Raw genomic sequence first — 16,055 nt, forward strand, 5'->3', positions numbered from 1 at the left:
TTTTTGTCATTGTTGTTACTGTTCTTATTTTTGCTGTTTTTCACTCTCCTGGATGTCCACCACATTCTCCTGTAGCTTATGCTCATCGGTTGTGGGCTCAGATGTCCTAAGAATTTCCACAAATGATAAAGGACAGTAATCCAGAAGCTTACTGGATTGTCACGTCACATGAGCTGTAGTAACCTCCTCCAGTCTCGCCCAGTAGGACTCCGTGAGTGTGGGAGGCCCCGGGGGCACCCACTCCCCTCCCCTGGCCTCTGGTTAGTGTGACTGCCTGACGCCAGGCATCTGAGGCCACCCAGTGGAAGACAGATGTGTGACCGACCTGGAAGCGGCAGGGTGCCACTTCTATTTATTTTGGGGATCCTGGGAATATGTTCATGACCACTGCCATCTTCTACATGGGAAAACAAAAGCAAAGCTAAGGAAGGTTCTTCTCCCACAACTTAGTAACTCAGGGACCAAAGCCCAGGCTTGGGAGTGAGCAGCGAGACTCACCAGTGCATCCTGCTATTTCCCAAGAGTCTGATGGCCAAAGAGCAACAAAAATGAAAGGCTCAACACGAAGGAACTGAGTGAATCACGATGATCCACTCAGTCCACTCAAATCCTATTTGTTAGGCCACCATTAAATAATAAGTATGAATCTTATTTAGCAACATAAACATATTGTGGTTGTACTATTTAAAAAGAACACGATAAAAAATTACATGATGAGATTATGCAAAAATCATTCAGATGCAGAGAAAAGGTCTAGAAGGAAGCCCTTAGTGAAAATGGTGGGTTTAGTGAGGAGGCATGAGTGGACCCGAGGACAGGGGTGGTTTCTGTTCTCTTCATGCCAAGATCTGAGCCTAATGATCCCTGGCACGCAGCAGACACTCAGATGTCTGGTGAAGAGCAGGGAAACCTCTGTTTCCTTCTAATTTGTTGGTAAGATATTATTTGTATGATATCTAAATAACAGATTTCAAATAGAAATTAAGTTCCCCCTATTGTCCCATGGGCAGCACCAGCAGTGGCTACAGAACCCAGAGCATGGGATGGATCCTCCCTCTGTCACTTATTAGCTATGTGACTTAAGTTCCTTTACCTGCTTGGACCTCATGTCTCATCTGTAAAACAGACATCGTAACAATTATCCCCTGGGTTTTAAGAATGAAATGGCATCATAAATATGAAAAAATGCTTGAAAGTGTAGTATCTAGCACCTGATCAGTGGTAGCTGTCATTACTATAAAGGAAGCTCCTGGTTACCAATTGCAAATTATCTTTCTAATTCTGTATTTAAACAACTTAAGCTCTATTTTTGTGGTTGGCTAGACCGTCAGCTTGTCTGGCTAAGATCAAGACACCCCAAAAGTGTTCATCAGCCTCAGTCTTACAGCCATGACTTCATTGGTGCCAGAACTTTACAAAGCTTCCACCAAACCTTGAAAGATGAAGGATACATTGCCCACCTGTGTTTCCTAGGGCTGCCGCCATAACAAAGCACGGCAAAGTATGTGGCTTCAAACCAGAAATCTAGTCGCTCACAGCTCTTGAAGCTACAGGTTCGAAATCAAGGTGTCAGCAGGGCCATGCTCCCCAAAGGCTTGAGGAAAGAATCCTTCCTTGCCTCTTCCAGCTTCTTCTGGTTGTTCCCAGCAATCCTTGGCTTGGAGGTTCATCGTTCCGATCTCTGTCTTGATGGTCACATGGCAGCCTTCCCCTACTACTCACCCTCTTCTTAAGACACCAGCCATACTGGATTAGAAGCCCACTTTATTCCAGCATGACCTCATCTCAACTAATTACATGAGCAACAACCTTATTTCCAAATAAGATCACATTCTTAAGTATTGGGGGTTAGGACCTGGATATATTTTCAGGGATGTGATTCAACCCAAAACAGCAACCAAACCCACCCATCTTAGTAGGGTGGATTGCCACCCTTGGGAAAGATCCTTTTATAGAGCAAGAACCAGAGTTAGAGTGGCCAGAGATCCCAAGAGAGAGAAATTAGTGCTCGTCAGAGTTAAAGAAAGAAAGGCAAAGGGAAACTGGGACAGTATATTCAGTGAATGACAAATGTAGTCATGGATTCTTGTTTCTTCTCTAGACATGAAGGGCTTGAAAACTCTGCACTGGCTTTCCAACTGTTTTGCTAATTAAAATGCTAATTCCTTGAGCTGGGCAGTCTGCCTAAGTAGACTAAAAAAGAAATGAAAGCCGTCGACGTTGGACGTGCCCTTGGTTCATAGTCTTCCCTTAAAGAGCTGTCTGCAGACTCTGAAGCCAGATCTGGAAGGTTTAATGCAAATCTTGTGATTAAAAGGGTTTCTAAACATTAATGCTGAATTGTCCAGACTCAGGATGATACATAATGTAATATATTGGCTATATGCTCGCATCCAGCACTACCTTTCACAGGCGACCCAACATCTCTCCCAATGAAAGAATTTTGGATCCATACTTTTATCGTACAGTGAGCCTTTGGAGCCAACAGTGCCTTCTAATATGCGACATTTGGTGGAAGTGAATTACTCTAGATGGAAAGCAGCTGTGATGTTAGTGGAACTATGCTTACACCCACTGGCATGAATCTGTTTTTGTTCTGTCACTTGATAACTGTGTGATCTTAGACAAGTCATTCAACCTTGGTGAGCCATAGATTTTTTATTTGTAAGACAGTCCCAATGGTATCTACTTTAGAGTGTTGTTGAGTTGATTAAGTAACAAACAATCAGTCACCTAGTTAAATGCCTGGCATACAGTAGGTGCTCAAAAATGTTGGCTACCAACTGTTGCTCATTTCATAGCTAACACATTCTCCAGGGGGCCAGGTGACCTGGCAAAGGAATCAAGGCATTAAACCAAGTCTCTGAGTTTCAAATTCCCTGCCCTCTCTGCTGTAACACCTGCCAGGAGAACTCTGACATCCACGTGAATGTTGCTCTGTAGTTCTCAAATTGCTGTAAGAATTCAGGAGAAAGAGCAACAGTCCGTGTATTTATTATTCTCATCTGGTTTGAGGGTGATTTCTATTTCTGGGCTTGCAGAAGTACAGATTTCTGTATATTCCAACACTCTGGAACAGTTTTAATTTTATTATTGCAAAATACACCTAAAATTTACCATTAGTGTCATTTACATGTAATTACATGTAATGCAACCATCACCTCTGTCTAGTTCCAGAACATTTCCTGGAATTACTATTTCACAAGAATTCTCTCCTCTTTGGAGGTCAATGACTTTAGATCAAAGATGTTACTGTGTTGGTTGACTCTCATTTCTACTGGTCTTCTGTCTGTATTTCTGGAGAGATGTACTAGTCTCCAGTCATGGTTATGCAACTATCCCACTATTACCCTACTTTTTTCCTGTTCTGGCTTTCTAGACTTCACATCAGTGCTGGCATATCTACAAAGTTTTGTGACCATTATCATCCCTTTGGATTTAACTTTGAACTTTAAAGTATCTCTTCATCCATTTAATTTTCTAAAATTTTGAAGCCCATTCCATTAGCTTTCTTAACCCAGTCTGAGAGCCTCAATCTGCTGTTAGGTGAATTTAATCCATTTACGTTTATTGTGATGAGGGAAATGTTTGGATGTGCTTCTGCCATCTACTTTATTTACCAAGCTTCTCCTCTCCTCCCTCCCCAGCCTGTTCTTCCCTTATACCACATAAACTGGGTTTTTCTGGTGCTGCTTTCCCTTTACTATTTTTAGATATTGGACATCCTGTTTTGTTTCTTTCAGCAATTATTGTTTTTTTAACATATATTTAAATGTTCCTCTTCTGCTAACATGTTAGTCACTTCCACCCCATTAAATCAAGAATTTTAGCTCAATTTCACTCCTTATTTTGTCAGTTCCTCCATCACCAGCCACCCCCACCCCCAGCTCCCATGTTGGAAGTACCTAAGACAGAAAAGAGCATCAGTAGGCACAAATGCTACCATTTGCTGGGCATATTCAAGTCCTCAAGGACACAGCAGTGAACATGTCTTATGAAGCTCCTACATTCGTGGGGAAAGACAAAGAAAACACTAAACAAAATGTATTCTATTGGGGATGACCTCATTGAGGAGGGGACCTTTGAGGGATCCGAGCGATGTAAAGGAGAGAAGCGTTCTGGGCAGAGGAAGCAAAGGTCTGAGGTGGGTTCTTGCCTGGGAGTGGCCAAGGTGGGCCAGGAGGGCCAGATGGCTGACATGCGGTGAGCAAGGGGAACAGCCAAGCGTTAGCACAGACCACCAACATTCCTGTTGGCTGCCTTCTCAGAGACACCACCCCTGGCCCCCAGCTGCACCTTCGGGCTACTTTACTCTTGAGCTTGCCAGGCTATTTCATCTGCCTTCCTAAAGTTTTAGTTTTGATTTCCAAGATCTGTAATCCATCCTTTTGTTCTGGATACCATATAAGCTCACTGTGTTCTGATTTTAATCACACTTGTTTTATGGGATTCTGTTTGCTTTATTGACTCTTGATTGAGGTTATCACCCTTCACTATACGTTTGCTTTTTTAAGGAGTCTTAGTTGTTTGTTGATTTCCATACTAGGGAGTTCCTGTTTGCTTGTTTTGTTTACTATAAACTGCCCCCACGGGACTGTGGGGGACAGGAGAGGGGTGTGCCAATAGCTTGTCTTCACAAAAGTCTGGACCCCCATGCCCCCCTCCTCGAGGCTCCACAGGCTGCTATAGCCATAGCAACAGCCACCTGCTTAGCCCAGGTTGGTGGCATCTGCCAGTGTTGCAGAAGAGCTGGAAGGAATCGAACAGCACAGCTGTCCCAAACTATAATCACCCTGACAAGTGCCCCAGGCCCCTTCCAGCTTCCTTAGCCATTTTGAGGCACACAACACCCCTGACCCCATCTTACTGAGCGAGTTTCTCTGCATGGTCCAAGCTGCGCTTTCCTTCATTTCTGTTCTTCTCTACACCTAATTCTGTCTGCTTTTCTCTTTCAGGAGTTTCTCCACATATATGCTTCTTTTTATGGATTTACTATTTCCTTTCCAAAACTGTCTTTTCTGAGATTTTAAGCAGGGAGCCCCTGGAGATCCCTGGCCACACTATTTCCTCTCAAAATAATGTGATTAATACTCACCAAAGAAACCATAAGCGCACTCTCTGTTTTATTTATAAGGCTGGAACAAACAAGAATATTTTGGATTTTTTTTCAAGTTTAAATTAACTAATAAAATGGGAAGAATAGCATAGAAGCTGCTATTTACAAAAGACAAATACAACAAAAGAAGGTAAGTTTTTATTCCAAGACAGGAATAATGACATATACAAAGTGATCGTTTTATAAACATCAAACTAATCTTTTATACTCGTGGGCTTTTTTCTTCTTAGGGGGGAAAAAAAGATTAACTCTTTGGCATCATCTTTTAAAATGATTTCTTCTTGGACTGTTATCCGTTAGAGTGCTTATGTCTGAGATGGACATGTTGGAATGCATTCTGATGGTTCATTTCTGAATATCTTTAAACTCTTCCTTCATGTAGGGACACTCCCAAAGCACTGTGGTGCGGGGCAAGACACACTCTGGTCCAGGATGCAGGAGTCTACTTGCCCATCCTTCTGCTTCTCTCCTGCACTGTGACCTTAGAGAGGTATATACTCTCTGCATCTGAACCTTCTCGTCCAAGTGGAGAATAATTGTACCCACGCCAGCTGCTGGAAGACAGTAAGCAGGATCCTAACTGTAAAAGCACCTGGTCCAATGCCTGGCCTGCGGGTGGCACTCCAACACGCTGGCTTGATATACATTCCGGCAGACAAATGGACCGGTGAGCATCATGGAACATTCCTGCTGTCTTCTCTGCTCTGCCCCTTCCACTCTGATCAGGGCCAAGCACTCATAAGAGCAAACAAGCTATTTAAGGAACCAAAAACTGAGCGTCAATAAATTAGACAAAAGGTTAGTTCTCACCAACTATTTTCTATGTCACTTTGGTTGTGTTTGTTGTTTCAAAGCAAGCAATTTGGTCCTCTTTCCTTTGTAAGGCAAAGTCTGTCTCTTCAGGTCAACCTCAGTGACCCTAATTTCCTTCCCGAAACCCTTTTCGTTTTAAAGAAAACTTTTTTCACTTTTGCCCTTTCTAAGAGGCAGGGTATTGACCCTATGCTATTTTATTTTAATAGAATCATATGTGCTCTGACGTAAAACCATTTGCTTTACTTTATTAGAGTTGATGCCTTTGGGTTAGCTTCTAGAAGAGCAAACTTGTAGGCAATTACATAATTCTTAGGAAATGACCTTAGTTTCTTCTTGTCTCCAGCCTTTGTAGTTAAAATGTTCTCCTGGAATATTGCTTTATACTAGGTGATAAGGAAACCCATATAGCCAAAATCCTATCCTTCGCCCAAAACACTGGCACCTCTACGAGAAAATTCAAGAGCAATCCTTTAGCACTAAGAGAAAAGTCAAGTTTGTCCATGGAAGACATGACAGCAGGCAACAGTTTGTTCTTCGTGAAACAGGTTTCAACAGAGCCCAGGGCCACGTGGTCCGGCCCGGAACCCGGGAGGCATGGATTTGCATTCCTGTTCACCACCGATTCCTCCTCGGTGCTCTCACTAAGACTCCGTGCACGTCCGGGCCCGGGGTTCCCAGCACGCAGCACAAGGGGGCGGCACACCGGTCCCGCGGCCGTTCCAGTTCAAGCATGCAGGGATCCCAGATTTGGCCTCAAGCCCATGAGGTTCTGAAGGCTCCACTCTTGCAGAAAACCTGCGACTGTCACCCTCAGATGTGCCGTCCCGTCAGAAAGAAGAGCGGCCGGTCTTCCTTGGCGTTGGCGGTCTGGAATTCGTCCCGCAGCCGGAACTGCCACTCGTCTTCCAGCTCGAGGCGGACCACCGTCTGTCGCAGGGAGTTCCGGTCCTGACAGATGACGCACAGAGTGGCACCTGCAGGCACGGGCAACGGCAGAGGTGTTGAAGAGAACAGGTGAGTTTATCCAAATGCAAGCAACCGCCTGCATTCTACTTGCAATAAGGAAAGAGAATGCTGTTGGGGAGGGAAGAGCCAGACCTCCAGGTGGCCTCCTGCAGCTTTTGGAATCCCTCATAATCTTAGCAGGACACACAATGCAATTGTTAGTTGGCAGGTCTGGCAGGTGAGACAACAGGGAGGCCAAAAGAAAGGTCCAGAAAAAAGTGGGGGAAAGGTGGGGAGAGAAGCGGAAGCAGACACATGGGTCTGATCGCAAACCAAGTGTTCCCGGCTCCAGCCCCGTGTGAACTGCCCTGTGTCAGTCTGCCTCCCAGAGGGACCCCCCCTTCTCGTCCCATGCAAGCCACCTGCATCCAGGCCCAACGCGGCACCCCCACTCCCCGCCCAGCCTTGGGAATTCTCCCTCCTCTCCACTCCTTGCATCGTCAATCCATCACTCTGGCTTGTTCATTCATCCTGTTGGTCTGTCTCCCTCCAACCCTCATGTTCTATCCTCCTGTTACACATAATGTTTCCCGAAGGCAAAGCCTGTATTAGAAACCTCTTACTACTTCCCAAACCGTACAGAGCGTTGGTGCTCAGGAAACACCTGCTCGAGAAGGTCAGAGCCAAGTCGCCCAAGGTTAAGTGAAGATCGGTGAGGGATCCCAGCTGGCTGGAAACCGTTTTTTTACGTCCTATAGGATGAATGTCTGTCACTCGTAACCACTCTAGCATGACAACAACTACAGAAGGAGGAAGGTCAGAGTAAAAGGCAAAGAGCAGGCAGTACCCCCGAGACGAGGAGGAAGAGCTCAGGGACCAGGAGGAAGGAACGTCTGAGGGAACTGGGTGCTGATGTGAAGAATTTGGGCTGAAAAGGAACACAGAAGTTGAAACTATTTCTTCTCCTAAAAGAAAGGGGATGTGTCTCGTCTCTACCCAGACAGGTACAAGGGCAAGAAAGCCACCCTGGGATCACATCTCAGCCTTCTTGTACTTTTCTGGATAATCGGGGCAGTCATATTTCCTTTCTGAGCCTCAGTTGACCCACTGGCAAATAAGGACGAGGACCAGAAGTCACCTCTTCAGATGCACGGGGTAATGAAAGGCATTCCAATCAAGGTCCAGGATAAAAAGTATGAGCAGTTACCTTTCAGAAAATGAAACTTTTTCAAGAAGCTAGCTCCCACAAAAGAATCACAGAGGTACAGAAGGAGTCCGCTAAACAGGAAGTCAGAGCAGCTGATGTTTCGGGAGTGGGGCCTGGAGCTCACATAGCACACAGAAATCTGAAAAAGAGGAAGTCCAAGAGAAACCATCGTTTTCCCTGAAATCCTCAACCACACGATGCTAAGGTTTTGCATCTAACGACAACTAACTGCGTGGTCAAGCTCAAGGCTGTTGGGGGCAGGGCAGGGGGTGGGGGCAGAGACGGTATTTAGTGTTATTTCCAAATCTAAATCCTAGAAATCAATTCCAGGACACTTCTCCTGATGTATCTACTCATTAATTCCCCTGAACATCAGAAGTGTTTTGGCATCAGAGTCGGCTTTCATTCCTAACTCATGATATTGGGGGCAAAGCGCTTGCACTCTCTCAGCTACAAAGGAGCAAAGGAACTGAGCAATAGGTAATTACAAGTCCGAGTCCTGGACGGTGGCACATCTGTTTTAGGAATTTCGTGAGCTCGCGGACGCAGCGGGGCCCGCTCGGAAAGTCACCTGAGATCCCAGGTTAAGGTAGCAGTCGACCGAGAGCACGGGGTGGCTGTGGTTCTTCAGGGAGAGCGGGAAGAAGCGGTAGCTGTGGTGCTGCAGAAACTTCTCCAGCAGGAGCTGCGCGGGGGCCGCGAGGAACGTGTGCTTGCTGTCCGGGGCGCAGATGTACTGGGCCGGCACGACGGCCACGGGGTTGTCGGACACCTGCGAGGGGAGGCGTGCTGTCAGCCACTCCCAGCCACCCGGAGCACAGAGGTCCCTTCCCAGGCTTCTGGGGGGAGTGGCCCTGGCCCCGAAGACTCTGTCGCAGGGTAGAGCTGGCAGCAGAGAACCCAACCTTCAGCCATAAAATTCTCTGTTAAGAAAAACTGGGCTTTTCCCAAAGTGGGACGTGTGAAACTAATGAATGTGATCGGGAAGAACTGTAACAGGGATCACTCCGTGCAGAAAACCAGCTGTCTGGTCTAGAAAAATCAATCTAACACAATTTCAATAAGAAATCTCAGTGGTGGGGGGTGGGTAGGAGTTAATGATTCTCAAGTTCTTCTGGAAGCACAGACCTTTTACTTAAATGTCTTGCTACTTTTTAAGAGAAATGAGCATGGACTTTCCCTTTTGAAGAAGGCTTCACTCCCTGCTGATGGGAAGGGGCAGATGGGTGGTGGTTGGGACTGGTATCCGAACTCAGACCTGGCCCAGCTCAGGCCAAGTAAGCAACCACATAAGGAGTTAGTGGAGACAAGGAAGGACAGAGGCTGGGAGGAGGCAGGTGGCACTGGGACTGGCTGATGTCCATTATTAGGGAAACATTCAAGGTTTGATGGAAGGAAAAACCAGAGAATGGTGCCCTCGCTCAGGGATCGGAGAGACATCCCAGCCCCATGTGGCTTCCTAGAAGACACAGACCTCTGAGGGTTTGCTGCGACTTTCCACCGCAAATTCTGCGGCCAACACGGACATAATCAGACCACGTTTCTCCCCACCAGGAGGCTGGCTCATGCACAGACAGCACAGCCACCAACCCAGCCTGCTGCTGCCGCTCGGTTATTTGGCCAGACACTGTCCAGGGGCCCAGAAATGAGCATGGCGCCCCTTCCCCCCAGGAGCTCTGTCCAGCAGGGAAGCCAGACCAGTGAGCACAGAGAACAGCGAGAGGACGTGCGCGGGCAGGCAAGCGCACACAGCTGGGTCGGCGGTGGGAGTGCGGGCGGAACGTGTACCAGGGACTGATCAGAATCCGAGCTCAAGAGAAACCCGACGGCATGTTTCCCTTCCCAAGGCTTCCCAGTTAAAACCCTTGACTAACGCCAGCCAGGGATCAAGCCCGCCCCACGGACAGGCCTCCCCCCAGCTCCCAGCCTGTTTCCACAGCACAGCAGCCCCGGCAGCAGACAGGGCGGGCGCGCTCACCTTGGATGTGATGTGGAAGGACCTGTGCCCGCCCACCGCAATCTGCTTCTTCATCACGCTAAAGCGGTTGAATCGGCACAGCAGGAGGCCGGCGCTGTGCACACGCAGGTTGAAGTCCACATCGTCACACATGAACCTGCTCAGAAGCAGAAGAGGTGGCCGATAGGACTGGATGCGGCCCCGCCCCCCAGCACGCCCCCACCAGCCATGCGGAGGGTGAGCCCCTGTGTTGGGGGGGCTCTGGAGGCGGGGTAGGCATGTGAATAAGGCAAAACAAACAAGGAGAGCAGGTCCAGCTGTAACGTGTCTGCACGGGGCGGGCAGCGTATACCCGAGGCTAACACTCCAGAAGCCCTCCCATGGGCTGAGCCGATGCTACAGGCGCTGCGTGAGGGACGCCACGAACACTGGTTTTCATCTACTGGTTAAAGAGAAAACAACAAACTGCCCGGAATAAAAATAGTAGCCACTTTTTACAGCCGAGGAAAACAAGGCTCAGAGGTGGAGGCCCTGTGCCTGAATTGCAAAGCTGATAAGTGGCAGAATCCAGATTCCCAGCAGGGCGGCCTGGCTTCCAGATCCACACTCCTACAAGGGCCATGCTGGCGGTGTGCCCACTGCTTGGCCTATGGAGATGCCCGATAAGCGTTAGCAAGTGGGTCATCCTTGAGATGGGAGCGCTTCTGTGACTAGACCCGGAAAGAGTATCACACGGAAGTTACTTTTTAGTTTTGAAGCAACGTGTTCCAAGAAGAAGCCAAAAAAGCAGGAGTAACAATGTAGCACATATGTTAAGTCACTAAATAAAGTATCACGGGAACTGAGGAAGGAAATTGTATGCTTTCATGCAAACCTCCCGTCCACAAAATTATACACTGCAAAATTTTAAAAAAAAACATTGAGGGCTGAAAGCAGGGCCAGACCAATGCTATGGGCAGAGGAGGGCCCTGGGTCCGCGGGCTGCTCCTGCGGCCCGTCAGCCTGGCAGGACTCACCGATTCTGGTTGTACTGCACATTCTGGGTCAGGTCCACGTTCAGGATGATGAAGTCGTGCACGTGGCAGCGGGAGAAGGGCTCGCGCACCTCACCGCCCCCGGTCTTGCTGGACCACTTCCGCATGCCAATCAGGGCGTAGTGGGTGATGTTGGGGGACGCCTCGACGTGTTGCATGATGTGCTTCAAAGACACGTTTCTTTCTGACCAGGAAAATTCCCTGCTCGAAAGAGGAAGATTCACGTCCCTGGGTTGAGGTGCCAGCAGCAGCAAGGCCCTCTGGACTGGGGGCTGCTCTCCCAATGGGAGCTTATATGCCGGTGGGTAGACCACCCCCGAGTGCCAGGTGCCATGCTGGGCATGTCACATTCACTATCATTTATCCTCACGGCCATCTCATGCCGTGGACATGTCACCCCCGCTTTACAAATGAGGAAAAAGAGGCTCTGATAACCTGCCAGTGTGACTCTACAGGGCTTGGATTCAAACAATGCTGTGTTTGAGGCCCTTCTTCCCATCCTGTGCTAAAACACTTTGCATTTCCAGTTTACAGACCTGAACGTAAAGTGGTGGGGAGAGCGCCAAGTTTTCCACCATGAATTCCAGTGAGGGGATGGGAAGGAAGAAGGTAGAGTATAAAGACCCCCCACCCAGACTGCCAGTGTCTGCCGTCTCTGAAGATGACAGGGACACCTGATGACCAGGGAGGGGGCTGATGGCAGGGGCTCCAGGGCGAGGAGCTGGGCCCAGGCATGCAGTGTAACTCTTTTTTTTTTTTTAAATGATTTTTTATTATATTATGTTAGTCACCATACAGTACATCCCCGGTTTCCGATGTAAGGCTCGATGATTCATTACAGTGTAACTCTTCTGGACCCCAGCTTTCCCCCCACCAAGGGGCTTCAATAAAGTCCCCAGGGGCCTGGCCAGCCCCAACATTCCAGGACGTTAACTGCTGGGAAGGCAGAATGAAAGCCAGTTCTCTTCTCGTCTCAGCCCTCAGCCAAGCTCTTGCCTTTGGAAGAGTGTCTGGGAGAATACTGAAAGCAGAGAGGAATCGCTGCTCCCCTGAGCCACATGCGGCTCTATCATTTAGAAACATTTTTTTCTAGAAAAACAGCGATCAATGGTCATTGTTACACAAGGACATCATTAACATAAAAGAAGCAAATGAACCTAATGTCTCTTTAAAAAAAACAAAAACAAAGGGTGCCTGGGTGACTCAGTCGGTTAAGAATCTGCCTTCGGCTCAGGTCATGATCCTGGGGTCCTGGGATTGAGCCCCGAGTCAGGCTCCCTGCTCAGCGGGGAATCTGCTTCTCCCTCTGCCTCTGCTCTTAGCCCTGCCCATACAGGTGCACACTCTCTAATAAATAAAATCTTCAAAAAAAAAAAAAAGCCAAAAATAATCAGGCAACACTAAACTGAAACACTCATGTGGCGACATCACAAAAGGAACTACTTTACCAGTGATGCCAGGAGTCTCTATCTACCTCGCGCTGCTCTACTGGCACCCCCGGGCACACCATTCAGTCTTAGATACCCTCACGACAACCCCCCAGCACTGGTCTTAGCGCCCCTTCTAAAGAGGAGGAAACTAGAACCCAGAAAGATTTGTTGTTACCCTAATGTCTCACAGCAAACCACAATACACCTGGGCGTTAGGAATTAGTCTGGGGGAGCAGGGAGGGTCTGGAAGGCTACAGGAGAGAATTTTTGGGGCACGTATGATGTTCCATTTCTTCAAAGAGGAGTTGGTTAAATGGGTGTTCGGTGTGAAAATTTCTGGATATGTATCATTACTTTCTTTTTTTCTAGATACTTTATTTTTTATTTTTTAAAAAGATTTATTTATTTATTTGAGAGAGAGAGAGAGAGAGAGTGTGTGCTCGTGCACTTGAATGGGGGGGGGGAGCAGAGGGAGAGGGAGAGACTGAGCCACCCAGGCGCCCCTGTAGATGTTTTATACTGACCATATATATTGTGTGTTTTTCTGTATGAATCGTACATCAATACAACTTTAACAAAATTAAAAACTCAAAATACAGCTGAGCTCAGAAAGGGAGCCTGCCACATGCAGGGCCCTGTCGGCCACACGCCATGCCTTCTAAGATGAGGTGTCCCTTGTGGTCTTCAGACGGTGGTTGAGAATCCCCCCAGTGTGTGTGTGGGGGGGTATCTCACCTGCTTCTCTCCCCGCCACAGTCCACGTCCACCACGTTCCACATCACACAGGAGTCGTCGGAGATCACGATGAAAGGCCAGATGTCCTGTGGCTTGATCCCGAGCTCCTCCTGCCGGTTCCGCTCCAGTTCCAGGTTGTGGTAAGACAGCTCCTTGATCAGGAAATGGGCGGCACCTGCAATGGGCAAAACCACTCCCACTCTCTGGTCTGTCCTCCGTGGACACCCACACAGGACCAAAGCCCCGGTCAGAATTACAGCGGCTCATCAAGGCCCACCCGAGACCAGCCAGCTCCCGACGGTCCTCATCTCCATCACCAACCTGCACACACACGTCTGCCTCTCCTTGCTCATCACTGAGAACGTGAATTACATCAATAGCCAAACATCAAAGAAGAAAGAATATTCTGGCAGATGAAAACAGCTTTAAAAATCAAAAAGCTTGACGAAAAATGTTAAGCACGTTCATCTCTAGAATATTCTCCCAAGTCTCCGTTCACAGAAATTATACCGAGAAGGGTGAGTGAAGCAATGCCTACCAACTCCAGCACTGTTGAAGATACTCGGGAGCACCAGCATGATGTGGTTGGGCCAGTATTTCTTATAAATAGCCATTTCATACTCCTTGACGACCAGCACGTGCAAATGGCTGGCACCATCCATGGCATGGTACAGGTTAAAGAGTCCGTGTTCGTGACGGCCAGTGGTTGGAGTGAATGTCGGACTTTTTATATATTCTTGGCTCTGGAAAATATTGGAATAACAAGGGAAGGTGTTTGTAATATGGTCACAATCATTCCCCTCCCTTTAAAATGTGACTCTGCACCATCTTCCATCAAAAGATGGAGCCCATTTCCACACTCACTGAATCCAGCTAAGTTTGGAGACTTGCTTTTACCAACGAAACAGTGCAAATGATGGTATGCCAGTTCCAAGCCTGGCCTCCAGAGAACCGACACTCTGCCGTCTCTTAGAACCCTCTCACGGGGCTGGCGGCTGGTGGAGGAGGAGAGACCACAGGGAGCAGAGATGGGACGGGCATCCCACGGAGACTACCCCTGCCTGGCTACCCCCAGCCCCCCTGGTAGCTAAGCACAGGCATGAGTGAGCGCATCCAAGCCAGGGTCACCGCACAGCAGGACCGAGCCCAAGCTGCCAGCCCAGAGAATCAGAAGCTAAGTTAAGTGCTTGTTTGGGAATGGTTTTCTTATGCAACCCAAACGAACTAGCATACATCGATCACCCGAATGCATTACCCTGCCAAATTAGCCTCGACTGCGTGCTGAGTACAGGCTATTCTGGATGACTTAAGTCTCTCCATCCCTTAGCCATGCGGCCTAGCTCCTTCTACACTCGTATCGGTCCCCACCTGCCCCACCTGCCCGATTCATCAGGCAGCTACAGTCTCCAGGTCTCCGGCACAACGGTCACTCACAGCCACCGTGATGTCACCCCCCAGACTCAGAGCCAGTACCTTGTCAGTGACGAGGGGCAGCCGCATGCTCTCCAGCTGGCCCCCGGGTTGGCTGAAGACAAAATGGTGCTCCTTGGACTTGGGGATGATGAAGTGGAGTTGGATCTCCTCTCCTAGCATGGAGTAGGAGAAGGCAAAGGCGTGCAGGGTGGATTCATAGAGCTGAGGCACGAGGGGAAAGGACAGAGCTTGTCATCAGAGTCTGCTGTGACTTCCCAGGAGAACCCAGGCCCGTCGTGGGCATGACAACACAAAGCTCATTGCGCCTGCCCCACAGCACAAGAAACCCGCCCACAGGTTGCCTCCGGTACGAAGTGTGGACACACAGGTCTTGCAAACACACTGGAGCCCACACCCACTCAGCCCTCCCCATCCTTAATTAAGACCATGCTTCACCCAGTGATGCCCCTTTAAGTGCCAACCCCTTCCTGACTCTGGATTTGACCCAGAGGTGTGCTAGGTTTCCAACAAAAGCATTCACACCATAGATCTCATTTTTTAATTCTAATAAACATATTTTTCCATCACAGGCATTACGCTTAGCAACATATTAATAAAACTGTGTAAGTGCATACACTTGTACAATTCTGCCACACTCACTCTGTCTGGGCCCCCTTCCAAACCTTCGGCGCTATAACGAACAATCCTATGAAGCAGGTACCATCCCATTCCCACTGTATGGATGTGGAAACTGACACTCAGAGGTCTTGGGCTCGCTCCTATGCCCAGGCCTAGCCTCATGTCCCCTCACCCCTTGTCTGCCTGCACTGCCCCCTGATGTGATCCCCCGTGACCCCGTGCCACATGACTCTGTCCAAGCCTCCTTCCCAGACCCCTCTCCACCTCCAGTGGACAGCCCCTCCCCAGACCTGCAGCTAGCATGTGCTCTGCACTCCTGAGAATCCCCAAGGCCTGGAGAGGGCGGACCACACAGGACATACCAGCTATAAACGCCTTCTGTGACTCCGCTAGAACCACAGAGCCCCTTGGGAGCAGAGATGAGACAGAAATAGATGCTGACTTGGGGAGGGAGAAAACTGAGGAAGCTTCATAAAAAAGACCAGGGAGGCTTGAGAGAGGGGGAAAGACAGCAGGGGGAATTGAGGCTGGAAAGACCAGCAGGGAGCGGGTGTGTGCCCTTCAGCACTCCTCACATGGCCTGGTTCTAAGTCCCCTTCAACCATGGCCCCCAGACCTGAGCGCCCCCGGAGACGGGGGCACAGTCCAGCCGGAGCCCAGGGTCTCCGGAGCTCGATTCTGTTAATTCACTGTGGACACCGACTGACGTGACCGTGACTAAAACCCATGAGTCTCCTTTCGTTCTTTAAATTTTAAAAGTAAG

General features: G+C 48.7%; 1 protein-coding gene across 6 annotated transcripts in view; it reads right to left on the minus strand.

Moving 5' to 3' along the window:
- Window positions 1-5,099: 5,099 nt before the first annotated feature.
- Window positions 5,100-16,055, minus strand: part of GREB1 (growth regulating estrogen receptor binding 1) — a 129,625-nt gene continuing 118,669 nt past the window's right edge. For all 6 annotated transcript variants that reach the window (XM_045776038.2, XM_045776036.2, XM_045776034.2 and 3 more), the window contains exons 26-33: window positions 14,714-14,875; window positions 13,779-13,983; window positions 13,241-13,415; window positions 11,058-11,276; window positions 10,063-10,198; window positions 8,656-8,856; window positions 8,085-8,223; window positions 5,100-6,906 (exon numbers count right to left, since the gene is read on the minus strand). In XM_045776038.2, the coding sequence (XP_045631994.2) occupies window positions 6,743-6,906; window positions 8,085-8,223; window positions 8,656-8,856; window positions 10,063-10,198; window positions 11,058-11,276; window positions 13,241-13,415; window positions 13,779-13,983; window positions 14,714-14,875 (1,401 nt within the window). In that variant the 3' untranslated portion in view covers window positions 5,100-6,742. The remainder of the gene's footprint in view (window positions 6,907-8,084; window positions 8,224-8,655; window positions 8,857-10,062; window positions 10,199-11,057; window positions 11,277-13,240; window positions 13,416-13,778; window positions 13,984-14,713; window positions 14,876-16,055) is intronic.

Source organism: Ursus americanus, chromosome 7, assembly GCF_024610735.1.
Source record: "Ursus americanus isolate L20-20 chromosome 7, mUrsAme1.1.p, whole genome shotgun sequence".
NCBI lineage: Eukaryota > Metazoa > Chordata > Mammalia > Carnivora > Ursidae > Ursus > Ursus americanus.